At 35.9% G+C, this 25,475-nt stretch overlaps 1 protein-coding gene across 1 annotated transcript in view; it reads left to right on the top strand.

Annotated features, from left to right (window-relative positions):
- Positions 1-25,475, top strand: part of AK9 (adenylate kinase 9) — a 70,876-nt gene that overhangs the window by 20,392 nt on the left and 25,009 nt on the right. Inside the window, exons 14-22 of the mRNA XM_075498528.1 lie at positions 1,745-1,878; positions 2,556-2,712; positions 6,717-6,828; positions 7,257-7,321; positions 11,585-11,686; positions 19,861-20,067; positions 21,031-21,152; positions 22,140-22,352; positions 22,946-23,212. Coding sequence (XP_075354643.1) covers positions 1,745-1,878; positions 2,556-2,712; positions 6,717-6,828; positions 7,257-7,321; positions 11,585-11,686; positions 19,861-20,067; positions 21,031-21,152; positions 22,140-22,352; positions 22,946-23,212 — 1,379 coding nt within the window. The remainder of the gene's footprint in view (positions 1-1,744; positions 1,879-2,555; positions 2,713-6,716; positions 6,829-7,256; positions 7,322-11,584; positions 11,687-19,860; positions 20,068-21,030; positions 21,153-22,139; positions 22,353-22,945; positions 23,213-25,475) is intronic.

Genomic DNA, 25,475 nt, shown 5'->3' with positions numbered 1-25,475 from the left:
ACTTTTAATTACCTAGTAAATTCTGCCTTTTGAGAGAATTATGCAAAAATTCTCTAAATATCACTAAAAATTATGCAGAAGACATATATCAGTTTAATTAGGTAAATGCCCCCCTGACTGTCCTGAGTGCTCCCAAGTCCAGTTCAGGGATAGACAGTGAGGCTATGAAACTCCACTGAAGTCTGCAGTTTCTGTCTACTGTCAGAGTAGGTCAGGAGATTGAAGCAGTTGTTGCTAAGGTCTCAGTATCCATGTCATGCACAGAGGGCTGTCAGACTAGCTGTATTGTGATCTTGTGGGTTGAACACTTAATGGTTTCAGCATAGTAAATGTGCATCTGGAAAGAATCAGTTTGCATGTTCCAAGACTGCTTTGCCATGTGTACCAAAGCATGGGAAGGATCAGGAGATTCACTTAAAGCATAGTCTTCTGATTCAAACTAAAAAGGTAACATATACACACTGAGAGAGTCCCAGTCTGTTAATGTGCTCAGATGACATCCAGCTCAAACAGAACCACATTTGTTCTGTTGGGGGGGAAATAAGGGAGGGTATTCATAGTAGCATTTTTTTCATACAGAACAGACTGACATTTCATCTCAACCAAGGAAGCTAGATTATTAGGTAGATCCAATTAATGGACATTAATGAAATATATTTATAAGGATCTAAAATGGAAATTAAGTAAATGTGGATTGTGAGGTAGTTTTTACAAATTTCTTTGTCTTTTTAAAGAAAAACATTTGTTCCGTCAATTATATTCTTCCTTTAATTTATGACATTCCATACCAGCAAAAGATATTGAAGAGAGCACTAAAGAAAGATCTATTTCTTGAATGGGAGAAGTAGAATATATTATCTTTAGCTATGATAACTGTAAAGTCTGTTTGGTTTTCGGTTTGGGTTGCATTGAGGTTTTTTGCAGAATGGAAACACTTAGTAAGATATTGTCCCTTTCCCAGGGAGCTTGTAACTTGGCAAAAATAACCTGATAATATATAAATTTGTGCACGTAAGAAGTATCAACACAATCAGTGAAAAATCTTGGCATAGTTACAGAAAGTAAATATGGCATTTTTTCCAAATTATACTCCTCACATAGTAGATATTGCAGGCACTTAAAACAGTTCTTCACCAAATTTTATCAAATTGGTATGTAAACTGTGAACTAACTCTGAGTGTTCCTTAAAAAATTTTTAAGCAATTACAGTCCGTTGTGTCAGCAATTAATAACAAAATACGGATCCAATATGAATGTTTTGTGCATCTTAGGGAATGCAGGCTTCTTGGTTGTTGACAATATACTGTCTTGATCTATGATTTGTATTGATTTTTAAATTAATTTTGTCAACCTTTTGATTTAGGAATCAAAGACAAAACAAATCACAGGAAATTCTCAGGTGCTGCAGGTGCCTGATTGTTGTAGTACACAAATGTCATTCCATTCATATTGAAACAATATTTCATATAGTGGTAGAAAATACTGTACAGTTAAAAAGGGGTTTTTTGTAATGAGAGAGCACACCAAGATCTTAAAACTTATCTTTATGAAATACCCTCTAGAACTGCATTCAAAAGAACTGTTATTTGTTTCTTTCTCAGTATGATTGTGTAATATTGCTTAAAATGACTGCTGTGCTGTAATTATGAAGTGGCTGGACTTAATTGCCTAGCAGTTATTCCTGACCAGAGGAAATGAGTATTTCAGAATTTTGTGAAGTGCTTTAAAACATCTGTGTTGTTAGGAATGTCAGAGATAACTGCTGACCACCCAGAAGTTCAAGCGATGGTAGAAGAAGCCATAAAAAGCGCATCAGTCTCCGAAGTTACACTGTCACCTGAAATATATGCTGAAGTACTGGAGAGAGCTATTGCAGAGGTAAAACTACAAGTACTGTATAGCAAAGCACTTTTTTTCTAAAAGCAACCTGTAACAGTTTATACATTATCGATATATGTTCTTAATTTTTCCATTTGAAAGATCAGTTTCGTTTATATCACATAGTCTGCAAGCTAACATAGGATTGAGGAGAGACTGAGCAAGATCATGAAAGACAAATCTAATGAGGACTACTATATATATATACAAAAATTATTTCTGTCTTGCAAAGTAGCTGGGCTACAAATTGTTAAAGGCTGGGAAAATTGTCTGAGGGAATTATTACTGTATGTTTGCCCTATTCTTATACTCTTAGTCACTATTAAAGAGCTCAACATCAGATACAAGTGTTTGAAAAGAATTGTATATGAAGGTTTATCCAAGAATCTTGAATTGTTTTAAATTTGTTCACTGCTTTGTAACTAGTGAAACTGGAATCTAAATTCTTTGTAGGCAACCTTAAAAAAATCACTGGCACATTAATCTCTTTTTGTTTAAAATGTCTTTATTTCATTCAGACATATAAAGTTATAAATGTCTTACTTTTTATTGACATGAAATGACAATAGGGAAAAATCATAACATTCAGAAAACCATTTTGTATTGTGAAGTCTTTTTGAACAGCTAACAGACTATCTTGGTCTTTTCATGTTACTGAACCTGACATTTTATAACAGCTTATGAAGAAAAACAAAGACAGGTTTCCTGGTGCTCCAGAAAAAGGAGGATGGGTAGTGGATAACTACCCTCTGTCAGCAGATCACTGGTCAGCTTTATCAGAAAAAGGACTTTTACCTGACACTGTTGTCTGTCTGAAGGATACAGAAAAAGATGGTTAGTAAATGCATGGTAATGAAACTTAATATTTTCTTATTTATGTGTTGATATCTGTATACAAAGCACACTTACAAGAAAAACTAGTTCCATTTATAAAGTTTCAGGGGTCTAGAGAAGGAAGAATCAACAAGGGTACCCCAAATCTCTTACAATTTGGATTAAGGGAATTACACAGAATTGAAGACAGGAATGCTTTACAAAAGCAGTAAAGAAAATTCCTCCTATTTATAATCCTATTCACAATTTCCTCCTATTTACAATCAGCAGTAAATACCACCGGACTCTTGCAGTTTCTGACTTTTGTATTCTGTGTCTGGCTGGCCACCAGCTTGCAATGTGGCTCTTGGTCAAATTTCCCTGCCTGCACATTGGTTTCCCCACTTGCAAAATCAGGTTATAGATATGAACTTTCTCTGCTTGAGAAAAAAACGAGGGGGAGAAATACCTGTATGCGGGTGTATTCTGTTCCCCATCCTGGGGTCAAAAAAAGTTGAGCTATTTCTTATCCAGATTGATACAGTAGCTTAGTACTCATAAATTCAGAGAAATGGATTTTTACTTTATTGTTTCAAGCAGGAAGGAAGGTTGGTACCAGGCGTGAAAAACTGAACAGATTGATATGCTGGTAAAAGTTTTGCCTGCCAAATCATGTCTTAATGGATTATGCCTGCTTGATTCATACCACACCACAAGTTTCATTGCCCTGGGGCAATGTTTGATCATTACCTGTTCAACCCAGTCTATTATCAAAAGGTCTTTCAGTAGTAGTAGTAGAAACTTCCCTTCAAGAAAGGAATAAGTCTATTCATACTTAGTTCAAGAAAGCTCAGTAACTGCCCGATATTAGAATCCGTCCAGAGAGCTTTTCAAATCCTTGTCCCTGAGTATAAAAATCAACCTGAGCAAATCAAGATTACATAGTTTATTCAGAACAGATTTCTTATTCTAAAAAAAAAAAAAAAAAAAAGCTTTTCAGAAGCATGTCATCTGATCAGCTAATCATCCTCACAACTCAGCTACAGTACCTAAACTGCTTGGTCACATAGCTTTGTGATATTTTGTAACACCTTAAAGATCTGAACTAAAAGTCTACCAGTGTGGCTGGAGCTCGTATGCAGACTAAATACAGACTGAACATTTCTATGAGAAAGTTCTAGATCCAGTGTTTGTCAGAAAATCATATTTGCTGTTCCTGTCATTCAAGAAGACCTCATCTCAGATACTTGCAGGAAGAACTTAAGGACAAATTGCATTTCCATGCCTCATCTTTTCTTCTCAGACATTTCAAGCATATTGAAATGTTCATGAACCTAGTTTCTGGGACACAGTGTGTTGTCCTTTCTTACAACCACAAAAAGCACCTTATTCATGTAGTTGGCATGCAGTAATGTAATGTTACTACAGTGTACTAAATAACAAACAGCAAGAGTCAAGCTCTAGCCTTTTCTGCAGGGAGAGGACTGAGGTGGGAGAGATGCTTTCAGAATTATGTTAACTTTTACTTCACTTCTCAGAATTTAACAAATTAGTGAATTAATTGGATAAAAGAAAAGGTTGTCTCGTCATCCCTGAAAGGCTTTATTCTAGATCAGGCACTTTGGCAGTAGATAATTCTTCATGGGAACCATGTTGAAAACTGGTCAATAATAACTGTCCCATTTTTTTCTTTCAGGAAGGGAAGAACTTGGGAGTCCATAGCAGAGGCTTTCAAATGAAGACCTCTCTAGGGCTTTCAAATTACATGCTTCCTTCCTGCAATGTACACCTTTCTGCCATTCCCACTAGTTCTCAAAACCTAGCTCTCAATTACTTATTCTAATCTGAACAATCTATTTTATACTCTTGGTAGCCATCTCTTCCATGAAATCATCTTCTGTTTCTCTAGTCTGATAGATGGCAGATTCTTTAAAGCATAAGTGTAAGCCTTTCCTAGAAGTTAGAGAGGTCCTTCATGAAACTTAAATTTTGTGCTCACAATGCTGCTGGTACCTCTATTTGAACTAACACTGTTATAGTCTTTATATCACATAGCAAAAAAGACTGCTTTCTTAATTACAACCCATTTGGCCCGATGTATAAGTAGATTTCAGGCTTGGAATGAAATCCACCATTCCCATTTTTACATATTTGAGATGATAGTGAGTCTATACCCTAATTTTATCCCTGGAGCTGTATCAGGCTTTCATATGAATCAATGACAATTTTTTTTTTTTTTTCAAAGTTTCATTCACTGGAGGGAGGAAATGATTTAACATATTTTAAATGATAAAGCATATATTTTTACTGTCACAGCTTGAAACAAGTCATGTGCAAATTGAATGCAAGTCACACTATTTGTAGCCTATCATAACAAATCAAAGTGAAATATAATACTGGCACAGAGATTTTCTTAACAGACTTCCAGCTGCATTGAAGTAGGACATTGCAAGAACATTGTTCTTTCAATGAGAATCAGCTGAGCTACCTACAAACCTGCTCCATTAGTAAGCTAGCTTATTTCTGGTTAATACCAGTAGCAGATACTCTCAGGTCAGCCACTTAGGACTTTGCTAATTTATTATCCATTATTCTAAAGGCTTATAGGTCACTTGCTCAATTTGATCAAGTAATACTAAAATCCTTCATCAGATGAAACAATATTGAATCCTTTGAGTGAGAAACACATGTGCTGGTACCCAATGAAGAAAGAATGGTTAGTTATAGTATAGTAATTGTGATTCTTCTGGATATTCTTCATATGATAATTCTGTAATTCAAGCTGCTTCACTTCAGTTCAATGTCATTGGGACTCTGAATAATGAAGTAAACTAATGCTCTTTGGCATTGCTGCTTTTCATAATACTGTGAGAAAACACAAAGATGGGACAGTGCATGCCTGGGCCACCAGGCAAAACCACTGAAAACTCTCACAACTTTTTTGCAGAAGAATACCAAGACAGAATTATCTAAAGATGAGTTACAAACTAAATTTTAAAAGAATTCCCTTCACTCACCCTCCCTTTTTCAAAAATACTTCTAATTGAAAGTGTTGGTTTAAAATATAAACTGTTCACACAAAATTATCATCTGCTTCAAATCAACACCAATGTTCCTAACAGTTAAGTAACATGTTTCTCACAGTTCAAATTTAGATAAAAACACATTTTATGTTAGTTGATGTTAGTAATCACGTGAGATATGGGAGGAACAAATATGAGTAAAGTGAGGTGAGAGAGACAAGATCATAATGTCTGCTATGGGGTTTGGCTAAAAGTGTAGCTTGTTGCTTATGGATATGTTTCCTTGAATTTAGCTATTTTGTTTCATTTTGTTCTTTTTTTTTTTTTTTTTCATTTGGGCAATTGTGTTAACTCTTTATTTGATTTCCACTAATTTCTGTCGCTTAAATAATAATGTAGTTGTGGAGTTTACATTTTCACAGCATTTTGAGTCATTACTTTGTAAGCTATTCCTTGAACTAATCTAAACTGGCATAACTCCACTGATGGAAATGGATTTCAGCCACACAGCCGTATATCATAAATCTATTTGTCAAAGTAAATAAATCAGTAGAATTCCTAGTAGGAACAGCATAGTCTTCATTTCTGTCAACCAGCTGTAGTAGTATAGGTATGTACATTCTTTATATTTTTATTTGAATGTTTTTCATTTGTTTCTTCATAGTTTTCTTTGTACACATGTAAACAAAATAAATGCCAGCGTAATGCATGATACATGGAAATATAAGTTAAATCCTTTCAGCACTGTCTCCCCTTATAGCCTTCATCATAACCTTCCCATATCCCAGACTCAGTTTATTAGGTGCTTGAAATTGAAAAGAAAGCTCTAAAACCTTAGAAAGCAACAGTATAGTAACATTTCAGTGGTATATATGCCTTTTCTTGGCTATAAAAAGAAGTAGGACACTTGTCTATAATTTATGAAATAGTTTTCCTAACTCAAATAACTTTAGTGTTATACAGATGCATAAAACTCATTACTGTTGTGTAATTGTACTGCAGGAGTCTGTATACTACACAGAACATACTTAGCAAATAGGGATGAAATTAATTCTAAGATTTTGAAAAGACTAACAGATGAAGCATTACAAAAGAAAGAAGAAGAAGAAGCAAGGTAAAATATTTCAAATATCTGAATGTATAAAATGAGCACAAGAAAATTCTAACCTTACTTTGTGTTAAAGGTATCAGTGCGTTTATCAACACAAATGTACTAAAACAGTACACTAACTGTGATGTATAGGAATTAATCCAATATCTGTTAACTTTGAGGAATATCTCATTTATATCAGTAAATACGTTGGCAGAAGATTCTCATGCTAAATGCATTTTCATTAGCCTTTCATTAGTCCAGCCTTTTGATACAACGAGACAATAACATTTTAGATGATAAAATATATTTGATTTTTATTTTGTACAACCCAAATTATATTTCAATTCCCAACAGTATATTTCCACATCTTTACTTTACATTTAATGTATCTGCAACTTGCTTCAGTGGTATTTATATAAGTCTTAAGATGAATAATCTTTTACTTACAGAAAAGAAATGCAAGAAATACTGACATCAGAGGAAGATCAGTCTCTAGAGGCTGCTGAGGAGAAAGGTGAAAGTGTGTATCATTTGACTTCTATTTTATCCAATTGTGTTTCAAATCATTTAGCAATTTGGTTTTTATGCAGATTTTACAGTTTTGATTTCCTTTTTACATTCAGCATCTAGAAAAATGACTTTATATTACTATCTTTGCTTCCTTCACTGATTCAGGCACTTATTTCTATGTGTCATTCTTAATGGATGTTACAGAATAGAGACGTGTATTAAATCAGCCAACACAGTTACGGTTTTCAATAAATCCGAAGGACAGGACTCCCTATCTCCTCTTCTAAGTGGGTTATTGTGTGTATTGAAACTTCCTACTCATCAAAAAATCTGTATCCCCTCACAAGTCAGAAAACATTGTTAGAACTTAACCAATAGATAATCAGAAAATCGCAAAACTATCTGATTTTCTGTTCTTCCTCTAAGAAGCTCAGCCTGAAGCAATTAAAGGGCAATGGAAATTATTTCAGGAGTGGATGTCTTAACATGCATTAAGAATTGCTGAATCTGGTAGCAACATACATTATGAATTGCTGAATCCAGTAGCCCAGTAGAGGTGAGGCTGCTGCAGCTCCATGTCCCCAGGACCATACAGTAATGAATCTGAGCATGTATACCCATTTCCCCTTTCATCCTCTTCTTACTCTGTTATCCATGCTTATTCCTCCCCAATCCACTTTGATCCCTTCTTCTCCTTGCCTTTGGTCCTTCTCAGAAATGCCTCATAATATCATAAGTCTCCCACAATCCCAAACTGCTTTTCCTGGCATCCCCTAATGAATCTCATACCCTGTAGGCAGTAATCCCCCTCAGCCAGGGAGAGCCCCTCTGGCTGATTCATCTCAATAGATCTCACACCCACACAATGCCTTCATCATCCTCTTTTAATGACCCTGAGGGCAGCCAAGTCAAGGTTATGTTTGTTCTGATTAGGTTATTGGGGTTCCCCCACCTGTCATTGTTCCTCCCCTCCTTTGTGCTTATAGAGATCAGCCTTCAATAACATAACCTAACAACATAAAAAATAACGTAATTATGTGTATTACATGAGGTTTCCCCTCTAATAACAATATTAATAAAACATTTTGGGTAAAGACTTTCTTTCTTTGCTTCTTTCTATATTGACAGGACTGCATATTATTTTTGTTTAGCCACTCTTTATTTCCTGTAAAGATTCTACTTTTATATCAGAATTGTGCTATACTTTGTTTCCAGCAATGGAAATATAATTGTCCTGGGCAGGACAATTATAATTGAATAATCTGTGAGGAGTGAATTGAATAATCAGTTGAATAATCTGTGAGGAGTGAGATTTTGGGGGCAGGCCAACTGTCACAAATAGGCTGGATTTTTTGCATGTCAGACAATTGAGATGGGTTGAGTCGGTTGGGTTGGTTGGGTCGAGGTTTAGAATTAATTCCAGTTAGTTTCAATGTTTTTGAACCTCAACAGTCAAAAAAGTTGCAGGGTTGTACTTTCCTTTTTGCCGCCTTTAATCACTGCCTACTTTCTTAGAAGAATGTTGCTGTCTGATTTGGATCCCCTGTCAAGATGAAGTATCATGCATGTGTATCTGTCTCTACATTAAGAACTAGGTTGGGGACTTCAGAGTATTTTCTTCTTCTGCTATGGGATCTCAAGGTTTCTCCATCATAGCCTAAACTATCACCTAAGGCCTGGAGCTGAAATTAAAAATTGAAGCGCATGAATTCCCACTTTCTTTTTCTCTCAGAAGTGGGGGCCTAGACTGCCATTACTGTCTTCCTTTCAAACATAACATACTGGTTTCTGTAGAAAAATATTATGGCCAAGCTTAAATTCAGTATTGTCAATATGTGTCACATACACATTCTTTCATTACCCAGTCTGGTGTTTATTTTACCTATATATAACAAGGCCTAAGTCATAAAGGTAGTATAAGATAGACTGAATATGATAACATGCTTTTAATTTTTAATAAGGTAACATTTCACCTACTCTCTGAAAAAAATACTCTAGCTTTGTAGGGTTCTTTAAATTACATATAAACTTTAAAAAAATTCTACATTATAACTTTTTATAGTTTCTAATAAAACACATAGCTCTTCTCCAAAATGAACGAGTTCTAAAGTCTTAAATATAGTGTTCTACACAGATACTCTATTATCTCTGTCTCAAACAACAAAGTTCATCTTAGTTTTGAATATCTCACTCATTTTGATCTGAGTACATCAAAACAACAATTATTAATGATAGAATTAATAATGTCATATACACACTTGTGCTCTTAACATGTGATAAGTCCTTGTTCAGAGAAAATCATGTTTTCCTACGCCTACATTTGATTTCAATAATCAAATACTGACTCACCAAAACACTTCAGTCAGGCTGCTCTTAGCCTGACATCTGCCATCAGCACATTGACTGCAGCTTTTCTCCCATGTGACATGTCTTTACAAAAATATAAATGAATGGTATGTTCACAGTTTTGAGGTTTTTTATATAGCAGTTACAGTATAAAAATGAAAACTCAAAAAAATACTTCGGAGCCCCAGTCATGCTCTTTTGATCTCTCATATATCGTATCATATGGGAATGGTTTAAAGCTGCACCAGGGGAGGTTTAGACTAGACATTAGGAAGCATTTCTTTACCGAGAGGGTGGTCAAACACTGGAACAAGCTTCCTAGAGAGGTGGTTGATGCCCCAAGCCTGTCAGTGTTTAAGAGGCATTTGGATGACGCCCTTAACAACATGCTTTAACTTGGTCAGCCCTGAATTGGTCAGGCAGTTGGACTAGATGATCGTTGTAGGTCCCTTCCAACTGAAATAGTCTATTCTACTCTATTCTATATAAATAAATGTGCATTTCAATAATTGCAATTTTTGTAATCTCAGTGGGACACTGAAGTAACTGCGATTACTTCACGGGGATTGCTTCAGTAACTGGGATTGCTTCAGTAACTGGGATTGCGGAAAAAATGGTTCCAGTAATGAGCAAGGTACTTACATGTGTCTTAATGAGAGTGAAAGTAAATGGAGAAAGAGACTTTGGGTAAACTTAACAAATGTATTTAAGTGAGTTAGGAAGCTATGTTCAATGCTGAAAATGTCTGTTGAAGGTACACAAAACAATTTATATGGTAACTCTTGCTTGTAGTGTCTAGCTGAAAATTATAGCCCCACATCTTTTTCCATATCCCTTGACACAATTATTTTGAGTTTAAATTATTTTCAGGAATTTCTTATTGTATTTAAGCATTTTTGCAGCAGCTTTGCATGCGTATGGATTTATTTATACTAGGAGACAGCTATACGACTTCATGAGAATATATTTCAAGCATTGTAGAAGAGTTATACAGCTTCAGGTAGATCTGTGGGTTCATTCCAATCTTCCTGAAGTAAAACTTGGCATATTTCTTTCCCGCCACATTTCAGCAATAAAATACCCCATACAATTGATCTTATCCACTGAAACTAATTTTGCTTGACTGCATTCCTGTATATAGAATTTTCTCAATTTGACACATGCTAAAGGTTGTGGGGTTTTGTCTGCTAACCATATAAGAAGATGCTTGTTTACGAGATAAAGTTTTCTGATTATCCATAAATCAGAAATTCAATGTTTCCAACCTGTTTTTCATTATGTTTGTGGTTTATTTGCCAAAAAAGAGATGTACATGAAAAAAAAAGCTGTAATTTCAGATTTTAAAATACATTCTTGTTTAATATGATTTGAGTTTTGGGTAATCATGACATGTACTAGTGGTGTTTTATTACTCTAACAATGGTCTAAGGACATAAGCAACACAAGGCTTGTAGGAAAAAGTAATATACTTTATTGACCAACTGATACAGTCAGAAAAATTACACCAGCCTTCAGGTGCACAAGCCCTTCTTCAAGTCAGAAGCAATTCTGCCCAAAGGAGCTGTTCTGTAGAACACCGAGTGCACTCTTTTACAAGGCCTTGTTTTTGAGCATAGTTTGAGCACAGAACAGATAGATTATAATGAATGAAAAATATTCTTATGTAAAAGCACTGAATTAAATAAAGTACTTCTCCACTTTATTCACAGTCATGTGGCATCTGATAGATGGTCTGCCTTTCCCCACAGATCAGGTAGCTGATCTTAAAATGTTTTGGTCATTAAAGTAACTAACTCCTTTTTTGCAGGTGATCAAATATAAGTTTTGCAGTGTGATCCAAAAATATCTTTATTTCTATAGTGCCTCCATCACCCCTCAATGTGTTTATTGAAGTTACTAATGATTTTATTTGTGCCAACAGAATTTGAGGACAATGATGAGCAGCTTCCACCTGAATCTGAACAAATGCCCCAGAAACAGTCCAGTGACTCTGCAGGTTATAAAGAAGAATCGAAACCTACAGGTTGGCCTTGTAGCACATACAATCTCTCTTACTTGCTAGTATCAAGAATTGTATGCCTCGCTTTTCTGCAAGCTTTTACTATTGGCTGTAAATATAATTCCTTACCTTAACTTTTTTGTTTTAAAGAAGTTTATAATGGAATAGTCAGGTTCAAGTTATTTAAACACTTATAAATGCAATTAAAGGCATGTTGTTATTTCCTGTTAAAAATAATGCACCATGTATTTGCACTTTGAAAACCAACAAAATCCCACTATTGCCTCTACTGCCTAAATACCAAATTAATAAATGTGTACAGGGATCTATGGAAATAACAAATAAAGTGAGCATTGCTGAAATTCCAGGTTGACATAACCTCTTGTATTCAGAAATCCATGAGCACTCTCTACAGGATGAAGTGATAAGGGAGGGAAATCAGAAGAAAAAAACTAGAAAGTCAATCTCATGGATTGTGACCCCCCAGAAAAGAAAAAGTAGAAAGAAGAAAATACCAGGAAAAAATGGGAAAAAAACCCTCAGGAAATAATCAAATTGCTGTATTCACCAATACCTGCATGTGATTTTAACAAACCCTGGTTCTACAGACCATTTTAAAATTAATATTATATCCACATTAATCAGAAATTACTAGTTCATTCCCTGTGGCAAGGGAACTTGGGAAAAATGGAAATGGATGAATTTTAACTTTGGATGTGAATGATCAAAATAGGTCCTGTACTTTCCTTAGTCATCCATTGTCCTGCTAACGGCTTGCTAGATTTCACATGGAGTCATGTTTTCTTCTTTTCGGTATAAGGTAAAATTCTGCAGCACATGGAACTCCATAGAACCATAAGCTAATGAAAAGATATATGAAATCCTGTAGTAGCCTTCTCTCAAAAAACACTTTGAAGGCAACTAATCTTTAAGGGAGATGGTCTGCTTTAGTTTTTAAAATATACATTTTAGCTTTTATCTACTAGAATTTTTAGAATATGTTAAAGTCCAAAAGAGAAATAAATCCAACATAAAACATTTTATTTTAAATAGCAAGTTGTTAAATATACACATTTTTATGCATTAGAAAGAATCAACTTAATCTGTAAACTGAACTGCTTTTTTTCCAAACACCATAAATCAGTACACACAATATAAGTTTGTCTACTAAGTACATTTCACTGTAATATGCTGAAAATTATTTTGCCACGTATATTTATAAGTAAGTAATGAAAAGTCTGTATAAACAAACTACATGGTCTGTTTCAAAAAGACAAATGAAAATACATTCATAATGAAATACACACCAGTTCCAAGGAATGGAAGTGTCACTGTTATCCTACATTTTGCCTTTCTGTTTATTTTGATAGTTAAACACTAATGAAGAAGACATGCTGGCTTCTGGTGTCTCTGTCTCAGCTTTGGCAGGGTTTGAGAGGGGAGGAAAGAAGGATTTCTTCATCTTTTTTGTTGCTGAATATGGACTGAGGGCAGAACAAGTCATATCTAATACTAGCAGAACACTGGGAAAAAAGATATTAAAGGCTTTCCTTCCCCAGCAACTCACTTGGAGAACGTGGGAGCAGAAAGCCTTTGAGGATTGTTTGTCTCTATGGTAACTATGCTCTGTAAAAGCAAAGAAGACACAGAGCAAAAGAGTATGAGAGATTGCCATATAGTCATTCCCTGTGAAAGCTCCAGATTTAGGGCTGGGGAGGATTGCTTCCTATCACCTCTGTGATAAGGAAAAGAAAGTAAGAAGAGCACTGTTAGATAGACTGCCACCTCCTCTGAAGGAAACTTGTTTGCATTTTTAGATCCATTTATTTTTAAACCATTGCTGTCTTTTCAAGTATTTTTCTTGACTACGTTTCTTATTTCTTTAAAAATATTGTCTCACTGTAAATCACATCTGCAAGCAGAATTATTATAAATTATATCTAATAGCAAAGGTACAGCTGCCTTACTTACTTAAAAGTATTTTCAATATTTTTGATCCCTGAGACCTCGTTTGAAACAAACCAAATGCCAGGGAGGCAACACTTTTGTCATAATAAGGTTCAAATACCTGAACCAAAACCAAATAATGTTTGGGTTGTCCAATTTTTGGGTCATCCCTTTTCCCTAGGAATGTAATCCTTTTTTCTTTTGTTACTTCTCCCCTCTTTCCAGGGGAAAGTTTCTCCAGTTCGCTTAGGCCTGTGTAATGTATTTAAAAACTCCATAAATATGCAGTAATTGCTGCTAGATAAGCTTCCTTAAGTAAGAAAACTCTCAGATAGAGGTAATTTGATAGAATTATGTGCCTAGAGTAGAGAATCAAAGCTGGAACACAGGCTGGTCCATCATTTGCTAAATACAGCCTTCAGGAGAGGTGTAACATGAATTGTAAGTGTTTCTGAGATTAAGGTTCATACGGGAAGCACTCTATTGAGTGGATTTGTTACCATGTTCAATATTCTGTCTCAGATGATGTCAAATATTAATTTAAATCCATTATTCTGCCTGTATATTTCCAAAGTTTCATGACCTACTCAGAATAGAGAGGTTTTTAAAGGGCAGCCCTATAAAAGACAATCTGTTGAAGGCGAGATCCAGACAGCCCACGTTACCATCTTCCATAACGTTATTGCTTTGAATAGGGCTGTGGTTCACAAGGCAGCACACATGATTTCTACAGTGTGAATGTGCCAGGGATAACACGTGCAAAAAGCAGTTAGCGTAACCTAGTTATTAATGTATCCTTGGCTTATTTTCTTAAAATCTGTGTTCCTAATGGGATCATCATTACATAATGCATTAGTGCTGCCCAAATTTAAGCAGGTTTTACCTGGCTACATCTCTGTCTCATTTGGAATACATCATTGCAGAATGCAACATAATTAATTGTGACATTTACACAACATCTTTTAAGGTACATAAAAAGGAAGGTATTTTCATGTTCCTATTTAGAATCATGGCAAGAGACAGAAATGTCATTGCAGGGGATAACTAATGTAATGATATATATAGAATGAATGTGTAGTTTAGTAAAATGCAAATGTTTATAAACATTTTCAAGAAAAAATTAAATTCTAATTCAAGATCAGACTATTGGAAATCTGCAAGGTGTTTCTGCCTAATGATACGCACTTTTGGTTTACGTTTGGACTAATAATCATTCAAATAGCGGGAAGGTTAGCCACTGAGGTGTCAGTCCAATAGCTGTGTTGTTCAAAGCTGTAAAAAGAAGAGGGGAAATGCATTAAGTATCCTTCGTTATAAAAGATTACAAAAATACTTGCCAATACTGTAACCTGTTATTTAAAAATGGCTCAATTAAAATAAAGTTTTGCGGTTCACCTTGGGGACAGCATGTCAGGACACTGTGAGGGCCAACTGCTCCGAAGGGAACAGGGAGCTGGGAGCAGAGTGTGGTAATACAGCCATCAGGGCAGGGCCCGGCAGCCAGAGCCTGTCCCAGCACCCCAGCCAGGAGCAGGGCAGCTCTGGCCCTGGGCATTGGGCACCTCCCTGGGGACAGGGACGAGCTGAGGCCAGGCTGGGATGTCAGCCCGTGGGTGGGCCCAGCTCCGCACAGCCCGTGGCCATGCAGGGCTGTGGGGAAGTGGTGACCGGCCCTGCTGTGGCGTTGCTGGGGCAGGGGCTGGCGGCCCGGGGGGCTGACATGGAGTCCTGGGCCGTGGGCAGGTGGAGGGAGCCCCAGGGGCCTGGGCAGGGACAGCCAGGCCCCGGGGTGCCCTCAGGTCCCTGAGCCAGCATATGAATTGCCATAGAGGGCCTGATTTATTTCAAATCTCAGTTTATCGTATATATAGTAGAGGTAAATGGGGGTATTGAAAGAATGAAAGTTTCAGCCTCATAAGTGGAAGAATAAAATTCTTAAAAGCACCTAAGTATCTAGAAATTTACTGTATTTCTACAGGACTACACATTAAGACCCAGACCCATAAGGAGATGTAGACATTGGAGTGCCCAAAACTGCCATACTAACTTTTAAGTGCCTGGCTTCATATATGGAATTAAGGGTTGTAGAAATAAGCACAACAAGTAGCAAACTAGCAAGGGGCCAGCCTTAGTGAGCCATGAAGGAATGTCAAAAGGAGGCATGTATTTGAAACCCTGCATCTTTTTAAATTTGGCCAATGACAAAAGAATGGGAGTCCCGAACTCTAGCTCTTTGGCAATTAACTCACTGGAGGCAGGGCACTGGCTTGCTTTCTTCTAGATGACAGTAGCAGCACTGACCTTTGCTATAATAGCTTCATAGGTAGCTTAGCCATCCAAGTCAGAAAAATTTGTTAGATGTGTTCCTTTCCTGCAGGCATTCACGTATCCCAGCTGCTATTGACACTTCCAGGCGATGCTTTAGTTGGTAGCATGTTAGACAAACGTTAGGCAGCATCTCTACTCTGACCATTGTGTTTAGTCCTGTTTCCTGCCGAATCTTACTGGTACCTAATCATGGAAATCCAGCTACATTGTACTTAGTAATAGCATTTTTTGATCTGGCTCTATTTTGGAAAATTAAATGTGGCATTTGTGGATTTCTTCAACAATCCACAAGAGAAGATTGAGAGACATTCAGTTCTGGGAAGAAATACTAGTTTTCTTAAAGAAGAAAATTGTAACAGGGCAATCTAACTCTTCATGAGCCAGAAAAATTGTTTGGATTTTTCAGGTTGGAGCAAACTCAGAATGAATGTTACAGTGCTGCAATTTCACATAGTGACCATTGGCCTGCTTAATGCCAGGGAGTAACCATAAAACACTGGTTTTTTAATGTTTTGGGGTTTTGTATTTTTAAGAAAATAGTCAAAGCTTTTAATGTACGAGGCATTAGGTAAGGCCTTCATTTTTAGTAATACCTCTCCTTTTTATGTGTGGGAAGTTATATAAGGAAAAATAGTAGTAATGGTCCTTTTTTGTAAAAATCAATAGAAGTTCATTGGAATAGACTGAACCTGTTGTTGCTTGTGTCACAATCTGTTCCTGCTCTTTCAAACTCAAAGCAAGACAGAAAGAAAAATAGGAGGGGAAAATTATAGCAAAGTAGAAAATCACTCCATCCGCTGTTGAAGCTCTTCCTTGCAGCTTCATTTCTGGCAAAAGAGAAACACAGCATCCACTGTTAGTCCCAGCAAACTTACAGTAATATCAGACCATTTAAGTCATTGCTCTCAGCTGCTTTTCTGTCTGTTAGCTGAAGGCACTGATATCAGACTTATTAAACAGAACACAAAAGAAAAATGATAAGAAAAAGAAGAAAATCAGAATGAAAATTATATGAGTGCAGGTAATGAGAATAGCAGCAACAACACCACATTGCTACTGCCAGAGACTGTTCATGATTTAGTAAGGACAAGGTGGTGATAGTGTCATCGAGGCACCTCTGTATCTTCTTCTAGCTGACACAAAATTGTCTCAGGACTTTCAGGGCCTAACAATGTCTAAATGGATACCAATTAACACTTGGACTTGATGATCTTAAAGGTCTTTTCCAACCTAAATGTGATTCCGTGATTCTAATTGCAGGAACCAATTGAGTAGGAACCAATGAGTATCTTTCTCCTTTTCTGTTAATGTGTCAATATCGAGTTTTTAATTCAATATCTGCTGTCAATATCAAGTTTTTAATTCCCTCTGGCTTCTTCAGCAAAATGGACAGCAGTGGAAGCAGCTATCCCTTTGTTATTTTGCTCACCAAGTATGACAACACATTTGGTATGGTTTTGTCATGTTTACCATGAGTAGTACCTGTGAATTTCTTATTTATATTAATGCATTCTTTCAATCTTTAACTTTTGTTTACTTTTCATGAGACAGTGTTAGGAGACAGGCTTGGACTTCTCTGATCTTAAACAACTGACACAACAAATTTCTGCACAATGTATCTTAAGAGATTAAAGACTTCTCTTTCCCTTACTCATTAAACAAGTTATTGTATGCAGACATGGCTTCATTAAAGCCAAAATTTTTGTGAGAGTTTCTCAGTCCAAGTATCCACAGAGGGAAGCCAGGATATAATTTTTTTTAAATTTTCATTTATTTATTAATTCATTTTTAGGTATTAAGTATTACTATTATTATCATCATTTATATACTCCTTGTTCTAGAGTGTATTGACTGGCAGATGGGATTTACATCCACACTCCTTTTCCTCATATAACTATGGGTGACTTCTAGCCTCCAGAGAAATGGGTTACACTTTTGCATCTCATTGTTGGTACTTAGAATTACTCCACACATACATACATCTTTCTTGCTTCATAGCGCCAGTATTTGGGTTCTATAGGTCATAGGTATAACATGCCTTTGTCTGCAAAAGTAAGCGTATTCGTAAGGTCCCTATGAGCGTATAGCTGAGAAAATGCAGAGGGAACAGCGCACACAGTCATGCTCCAAGGACATGGTAAACCTAGTCTGCTGTTGCTTGCAGGGGCTTTGCCAACGGTGTAAGAGAAGCTGTTCCTGAGAATCCTGTGACTAACACAGTAACTTTCAAGTATGATGCGACTCCTCTGTTTTTGGGGAGGACCTTCAGCCTTCAACACCTGCATGTTCTCCCTACACTCAATAGGATAAATAGAGGAGACATCCATTTCTTCCAGGACAATGTGTTATCACAGTAATTTTAGCATGCTGATCCACTTCACTGGGAAGAGCCAAAAGGTCTCAACAGATAACTTATTCTAAATGGGAATTCCTAGTATTTGAAAACCATTTTTTTGTTTGGAGTTTTTAAAGTTATTATCAATGAGGAGAAAAATAACTTTTCCTTGAAATTGGCACCAATTCTTTCATGATATTCAGTATTTTTATAATGCATATATAGTACATAATTTATGCCATTATTTGCTGTAAACTAATTTTTCATTACACATGTATGACCAAATTGTCTCTGAATACATAACAGATAATCTCTTCATTAATTTCTGTACATTTATAACAATGCACAATTGGAAAGATGCATTCATAACTCTTAAGAAGCCTGGTTTAGTGGTTAAATCACTCAAATGAGGCTTGAAAGTCAGAAGAAATTAATTCCCTCTTTCAATTCTGCTGCAGACTTGGTTGTAAAATGGAAGTATTCCAGTTGTCTGAACAAATAGATCTAAATTTCAAGCTGTTTAACACCCCCAGTTTCTGTTTCATATAACTGGCAAAAGTGTGTTCAGCATCTCTGCAAAGATTAAACATTAGGTATCCAGGAATCGAGACATTCCCATTACAGATCACTTTTAAAAGGTGGATCATAATCTCTGTGTACCTGTCTTGCCTCATTTGTTAGTTATGGTTAGAAGCATCAGTTCTAATTTGCTTTAAGAGCTCTTATATTGCATGGTTTAGTGTTTTAGCTCACTGCTTTGCCTTTATCAATTTAGGATTTCAGTCTTTGATACCATCCCTCATATCCTTGATATTTACACTGGGTTTCTCTCCCTTCTTTTTCCTTTCTCCCCTAAATCTTCTATTTTCTCTGCAATTTTGCCATGTTGATCTTTATATATCTGTGTGCCTTTGTTTGAGTAAATGAATGTTTAATTCACTAACATCTGTATATTGAGATCTTATGCCAAAGAGGAAAAACACCTAGGAGTATGCATTATATTTCTATTCACATAAAGAGAACATACTCCACTTGAAAAAGAACAGATACCTAACATGCAACCTCAACACTCCACAACAGCTTCAGTAACTGAACCTGAACCAAGTCAGAACGTGAAGTTGCTTCTTTGCCATGTATGCTAGCTTTCCTACTCTTTATTTCTTCCTATACTGGCATGTTCCATAGGAGGCATGACCATATGGATAGCCTGTCAAAAACTGTTCATCATTAAATCATAATTTTTAAATTAATGTATATTCCTTCTATTTCTTTGCAGAAAGAGTCATTATATTTATTTGTGTGCTGTTTTAAATAACACATGCAAACTTAGTTAAGTAATTTGACCTTGTTTATTTTCCTGGAGAAGCATCAGTATATACTATATCAACATAATTAATTTGGCATTTTCAAAGTGCCTTTGTAAACTAGTAATATAATAATTCATAATTACAGGGGGGAGGAAGCAGCATTAAAAAAAATATGCCACTATATTTGAGGAAAATAAAAATAATCCTAAAGCATAATAATAATTTTTAAATGCAGAACATTTTAGAGGAGCATTGCCTTCTAAATACTGTTTGATTTTCAGAAATCATACTACCTGAATTTGCAGAGGATGATTTTCCAGATATACCAGAAATGGAAATAATTAAAAGGAAGATTGACCTTTTCATGCATGACTGGCAAACAGTGGAGTCAGAAATCAAGCAGTCATCTCTAGTTCAGGTTGTTGCTTTAGAGATTGCTGAGCAAACTCCAGAAAGTCTGCTTAATCAAACTGTGCTGGTTATGGAAAGTAAGTAATACTGTTTATGTGATTTACACTTAACCGACCAAGAGGGATTTTGGAGAGCTTGTATGATGAATATATTGGCGGGGGGTGGGTTATATTCAGCTTTGTATTACTCACATGAAGTGGGAACAGGACATGCTGTGTTCTGTGGGTGAGCTGAAGAGCACACTAGCAGCCTTTAAGACATAGGAAGAGTGGGGAATATATATATTTGAAAAAAATATATATGGCTATACAGATATGTATATAATAGCTCCCTAAACATTCTGACAGCACAGTTCCCCAGTTACTTGCTCTATTTGTTCATGTCAGGGTACTGGTTTGAGAAATGGACAGATAACAAAGGTTCACTAATGTACAACATTCACTGAAGTCAACAAGACTTTCACGGTGCGTAATAATCTAATCTACCCACCTGCACAGATTGTGTTTCAAGACTGGATTTTTATAGTCTTGATTTTTTTTTTTGGCAAATTACCTTTCTTCACTTGTGTGCTCAAACCTCTAACAATTTTGAGTACTGGATAAATAATATTAATACTATATTTTTCCTATCATTACTACAATACAAGTGTTTTATTAACCAAAACATCTATTGTGCTAGCTTTATAATCAAATAAAATTTGACTGATGATTTTCCCCAATGAACAACAGGAAAAAACCTGTTGCAAACAGTAATGGCACTATCTGCCTGTGTTTGTATGATACTTTTGTACTACAAGTTCCCATTGAAAATACCAATTTACTTCAACCAAAAAGCAACCAGTAGAATTTCCATTTTTGGAGGAAGCAACATATTAATTCCTACATCCAGGGAAAACATTTTGTTCTATGATAGGAGAAATGCAATATACAGTGGGCATGATTTGCTTTCACATATGTCCTTATTTTTATGGACAAAGAGAATATATTCTGGCATAGCCAAATGAAAAATATTGAAACAGAAAAAAAAAATAACCTTTTCAGAACCTTTTAAATATCATGGTTGGGAATTATCTGCTGAAGACTTAGATGAGGAAGCAGAAGATCTGGCTGCTGAAGGGGAAGATGAAGAAGAAGTTGAAGAAGAGGAAAATGCAGATGAAGAAGTAAGCATGCTGGCTTTGTCTATTTATGCTTTTATTTTAACTCATTTATTTTCAGTTTGAACATAACCCCAGAGAATTCAGATTTTGCACCTGATTTTGTATGATCCAGTTTCAGCCTTCTTACAGGATAAATATCATCATATACTTCAAGAACACTTTCATTGTATGCCTATGTTCTGGCTGATAGTAGTTTTACTCCAGCAAGAAGCATAAATACCCCATGCTAATAGAGAGAATGAATGTACCTAGTTTTGCCAGATGGAAAAGGGGGCTTTTATTAAGGAAACAAATGTGAACTTTGATTTCTGTCAACTAACAATGATTCTGTGAGCCATCACGTAAACATCTGAAGATGCAGAGTCCTAATGTGCAATCCTGTTTCATCTCAGCTATTGATAATTTTCAAACATCCACCTTAATGAAATTAAAGGTCTAGCTTCACCTTTCCTTTATTTTCATCCTATATTGGAAGATGCCCATCCCCAATTTTAACAGTAAAAGATATCCATACACTGTACTGGATCAGTATTAAATAGATTTTTTAGAAATTAATTTTATTGGATAAGTAATCTGACTTTATAATACCAGTTCTCATTGCCTTTTCTGAAGAGGTCTACTTCTGCACATTTAGAAGCAACAGAAAGTGAGTTTCAAAAACACAGCAGGAAAAGATTTTATCATAGATACTTCTACCTTAATTTTGATCTTCAACAGCTAACTATGGTATTATCATTTCAAATTTTAAATAGTCATTCTTTTCTCAATAATTGTCTCACTAGACCGGAGTGTTTGTTTTCTGACTCTGAATCTAAAAAGCGTGTATTTTCACAGACTTATATTCAGCTTACAAGCTGTCTTGAGAATACCATTCTCATTCAATGCTCAGTTGATGTATTTGACATTACTTAATCTGATCTACTTGATCTACTTAATCTAAGTGAACTACTGAATACAAATAGCTTTTGAAAACTTTCGTATTATTTTCAGGATGAAGAAAAAACTAAGGAAAAGAAAAGGCACATGGGAGACACAAAACACTTTTGTCCAGTCAGCCTGAAAGAGAACTTTGTCCTTTACCCAGGACTCTATGAACATGCGGCTAAATATCAAGAAAAGATTTATTACTTTTCAACTTCTGAGTACAGAGATAAATTTTTGAAGAACCCTGAGGACTATGTGGCTCACAATGAACCACTACAAGTGAGAATCTTCAAAATTGTTTAAAGCAGATAATAACAGATTAAAATAACTATTTTCCATTCCCATTTATAATTGTTTATTATTGCTGATTTTTTCTAGGTAACAATAAATATATCAGGCAAGTCCTTGAAACAAATAAAACACATTGCTTCCCTAGTGACTTTTTAGTGTACATTTAAATTAATGCATTGAATTAATGATGCAAATAAAGCAGAAAAGAGAGGAAGATTATAAGGGCTTACAATAATTATAAGATGTGATTAACAAATCACAAATATTGGGGATTTTTTTACTATCTTTAAGTCTTTTTTTGTAAGTGGAAGAAGGGTAAAAGAAGGGAAGATTTACCAGAATTGTCTAATGAGGTTTTGTTTTTACCTACTGGCATCAACTGCCATAGTGTATTTGTTCGGTATTTCCAGAGAGCCGGTAGTCTGTTTGAAACAGCAGTAGAAGGCTTGACAAAATTAAAATGCAAAATGATGTGACTGATTTTGATGCAATTTTTATAACGATATGTTGGAAGTGAAAAACAGTAGGGGGTGCACTGTAGACTCCAATTTGTTATAAAATATTCCAATTCTTTTCTACAGGCTCCTCCTTTACGGGTGTGCTTACTTGGGACTCATGGAGCAGGTAAAACTACTTGTGCACGACAGATAGCAGACAAATTAGGCATTTTCCATATTCAGTTTGAAGAATATCTACAGGAACTGATCTTACCCAAAACTAAAGCGAAAGTTGGGCCCAATTTTGATGAAGAACTTGAAGAAGATGACAATAAAATGCCAATGCTATCACAGGAACTGGACAGCTTCTCTCAGACCATGACTAAAACTGAGATTGAAAAAAGCAAAGAGGTAATAATCTGATCTTTTTTATGTCCATACACAAAAAAACCATTTTCAGACCAGAATAGCAATTTCCTATAAAATTTTAGCTTGATAAAAATCACTTATGTTAAATTATTTACTTGATGAAATGTGGAGACAATAGTTCTTGACAGTGTTTTCTTATGAATGCCACAAACATTCTTCAAAACATTTCCAAGAATTATGTATAGTTTTTTTCTAAACAGTAGAGATAGATAGATGCTAAATGGGGCAAAGGAAGACAAACTGAGGGAAAAAAAATGAAGGTCAGAATAATAACAGGAAGGTATGGTTTCCTTCAAGTACTTACAATATGCAGGTTCAGTCTGGTGCATGTGCTCCAGTTGCACAGGAGTTTAGAAATGTTCACCAGCAGTGCTCTCTGCACTCTTTTGGGGCAAAAGAATAGAATGCCTCTACCACCCCTTCATTTACCTTGTCAAAAAATCAGAAATATCTCAGTGTTCATAACAGGGTAAGCTAGTATTTATTTAATACAGTAGATTTTGTAATCTGGATTGTAGTGTTGTCTTTGCCTTTTGGCAGCAGAGTTTCAAACCAGAAAAACCTCTTAGGTAGCACAGAATACGCCTTGTAGTTGAAAAACTGTTTAAAATAGCTGGATATTCATGATATTGGTAAAACAATTAATGAATTATAGTTTTCAGAAAATTAGTTCTTTTTCTTAATCAGATTGAATACTGGTTGAAAATTGCTATAAATATACATTGTAAAACCCATCTCTTATGGGGTATTATTTCCCTGAACAATAAACATTTACACAAATGTTTATCAGGAGAGAGTGCAGACAGTGATATATTGGGAAAAACAGACAAGGTTTCAACGCAAATGAATTCTTTAGTCAACAGTGGATATGATAAAAGCCTTTATTATGTGGAGAAGTCTCAACACAAGGGTGCACAGCATATAAATCTTTCAAAAAATGCATATTACAAAGACATTGAAAATCTACCTCCTAGGCAATACAAATAAGGGTTTACCCAACTCTCAAAGCTTCAGAAGAAATAAGTTTCTGTATCACATTCTAAGAGCAATTTTTTATTGTGCTTCTGATACCTGCTATGTTCCTTCAAGTTACTAGTCATCAAAGACCTTCAGAGACTTCCTACTACAGGATCTAAGGAAGCATGCAGGAGGGGAAGCAGGCTACAGAGCAGGCATACAGAAACAACCTCCAGGCACAGTATTAGGAAGATGAGCACTCAATGGAAGTTGAAACTAGTGAGGCATCTGAAGCGTAGCAAGAAGAATTTCTACAGGAAGAACAGTAGCAGAAGGAAGACCTGGAAAATATGAATCCACCACTGAGTGGGGCAGGTGACCTTTTGATGAAAGACACTGAAAAGGCTGAGATGCTCAATGCCTTCTTTACCTTGGTCTTTACAAATACCATCTAGTCTGTGGCCTTCTAGGTCTCTGTCCCTAATAGGAAAGCATGGGTAAAAGTGGTACTACTCACACCAGAATAGGATCATATTTGGGATCATTTATGTAATCTGGACATATACAAGTCAATAGGGTGCATTCACAGGTGCTGAGGAAACTGCCAAAGGTGCATTCAAGGCCACTCTCTAACTGTCTTGAAAAGTGGGGGAGGTCCCTGATAACTGGAAGGTAGTGTTCCTGATGAAATAATACAAGAGCAGGTAATATTGGAAGCAAATGCTTCAACACAGATGGAGTACGGATCAAAATCATGGATGTCAGAACAAAAATTCAGGTTTTCATCAGTTAAATCTAGGAGGAGGTTCTTTTGCCAAGTCAGTTTACAACTTGGTCATCACAGCCAAAAATAAGGCAAGTGTTCCTGGCACTGATGGTTATGGCTGGCTCTCAGCTTTATTTTTTGGCATCAATACATGTCTAAGGCACTTCTGTTAGTATTTTTTCCTCATCATCTTTTTATCTGCTGGTAAACAATCTTCTTCTACAGTAATATTTTTTTCTCGCACTTCTTGTAAAGCGCTTTATCTGATGGCATGACCAAAGCACAGCTAATACAACTGCAGTTCAGTTTAGAAACCCATTCATTGGTCCATGCACAAAACTCTTGAGGATAATTTTCAAGGCTGTGGACTCCCTAAGCATTTCTCTGAGTATGACTACCACCAGACTGTCCGACTATCCTGTTTTTCACTGACCCACTACCTCTCCAAACTACTTTAATTTAATTTCATTTGTATCATTCTCTTTCACTTTGGCACAAGACACTAGAAGCCTATCTATCAAA

This window comes from Mycteria americana, chromosome 3 (genome assembly GCF_035582795.1).
Source record: "Mycteria americana isolate JAX WOST 10 ecotype Jacksonville Zoo and Gardens chromosome 3, USCA_MyAme_1.0, whole genome shotgun sequence".
NCBI classification, from domain to species: Eukaryota; Metazoa; Chordata; class Aves; order Ciconiiformes; family Ciconiidae; genus Mycteria; species Mycteria americana.
Note: the sequence above shows the minus strand (reverse complement) of the source record. Positions and strands in the feature narration are given on the sequence as shown.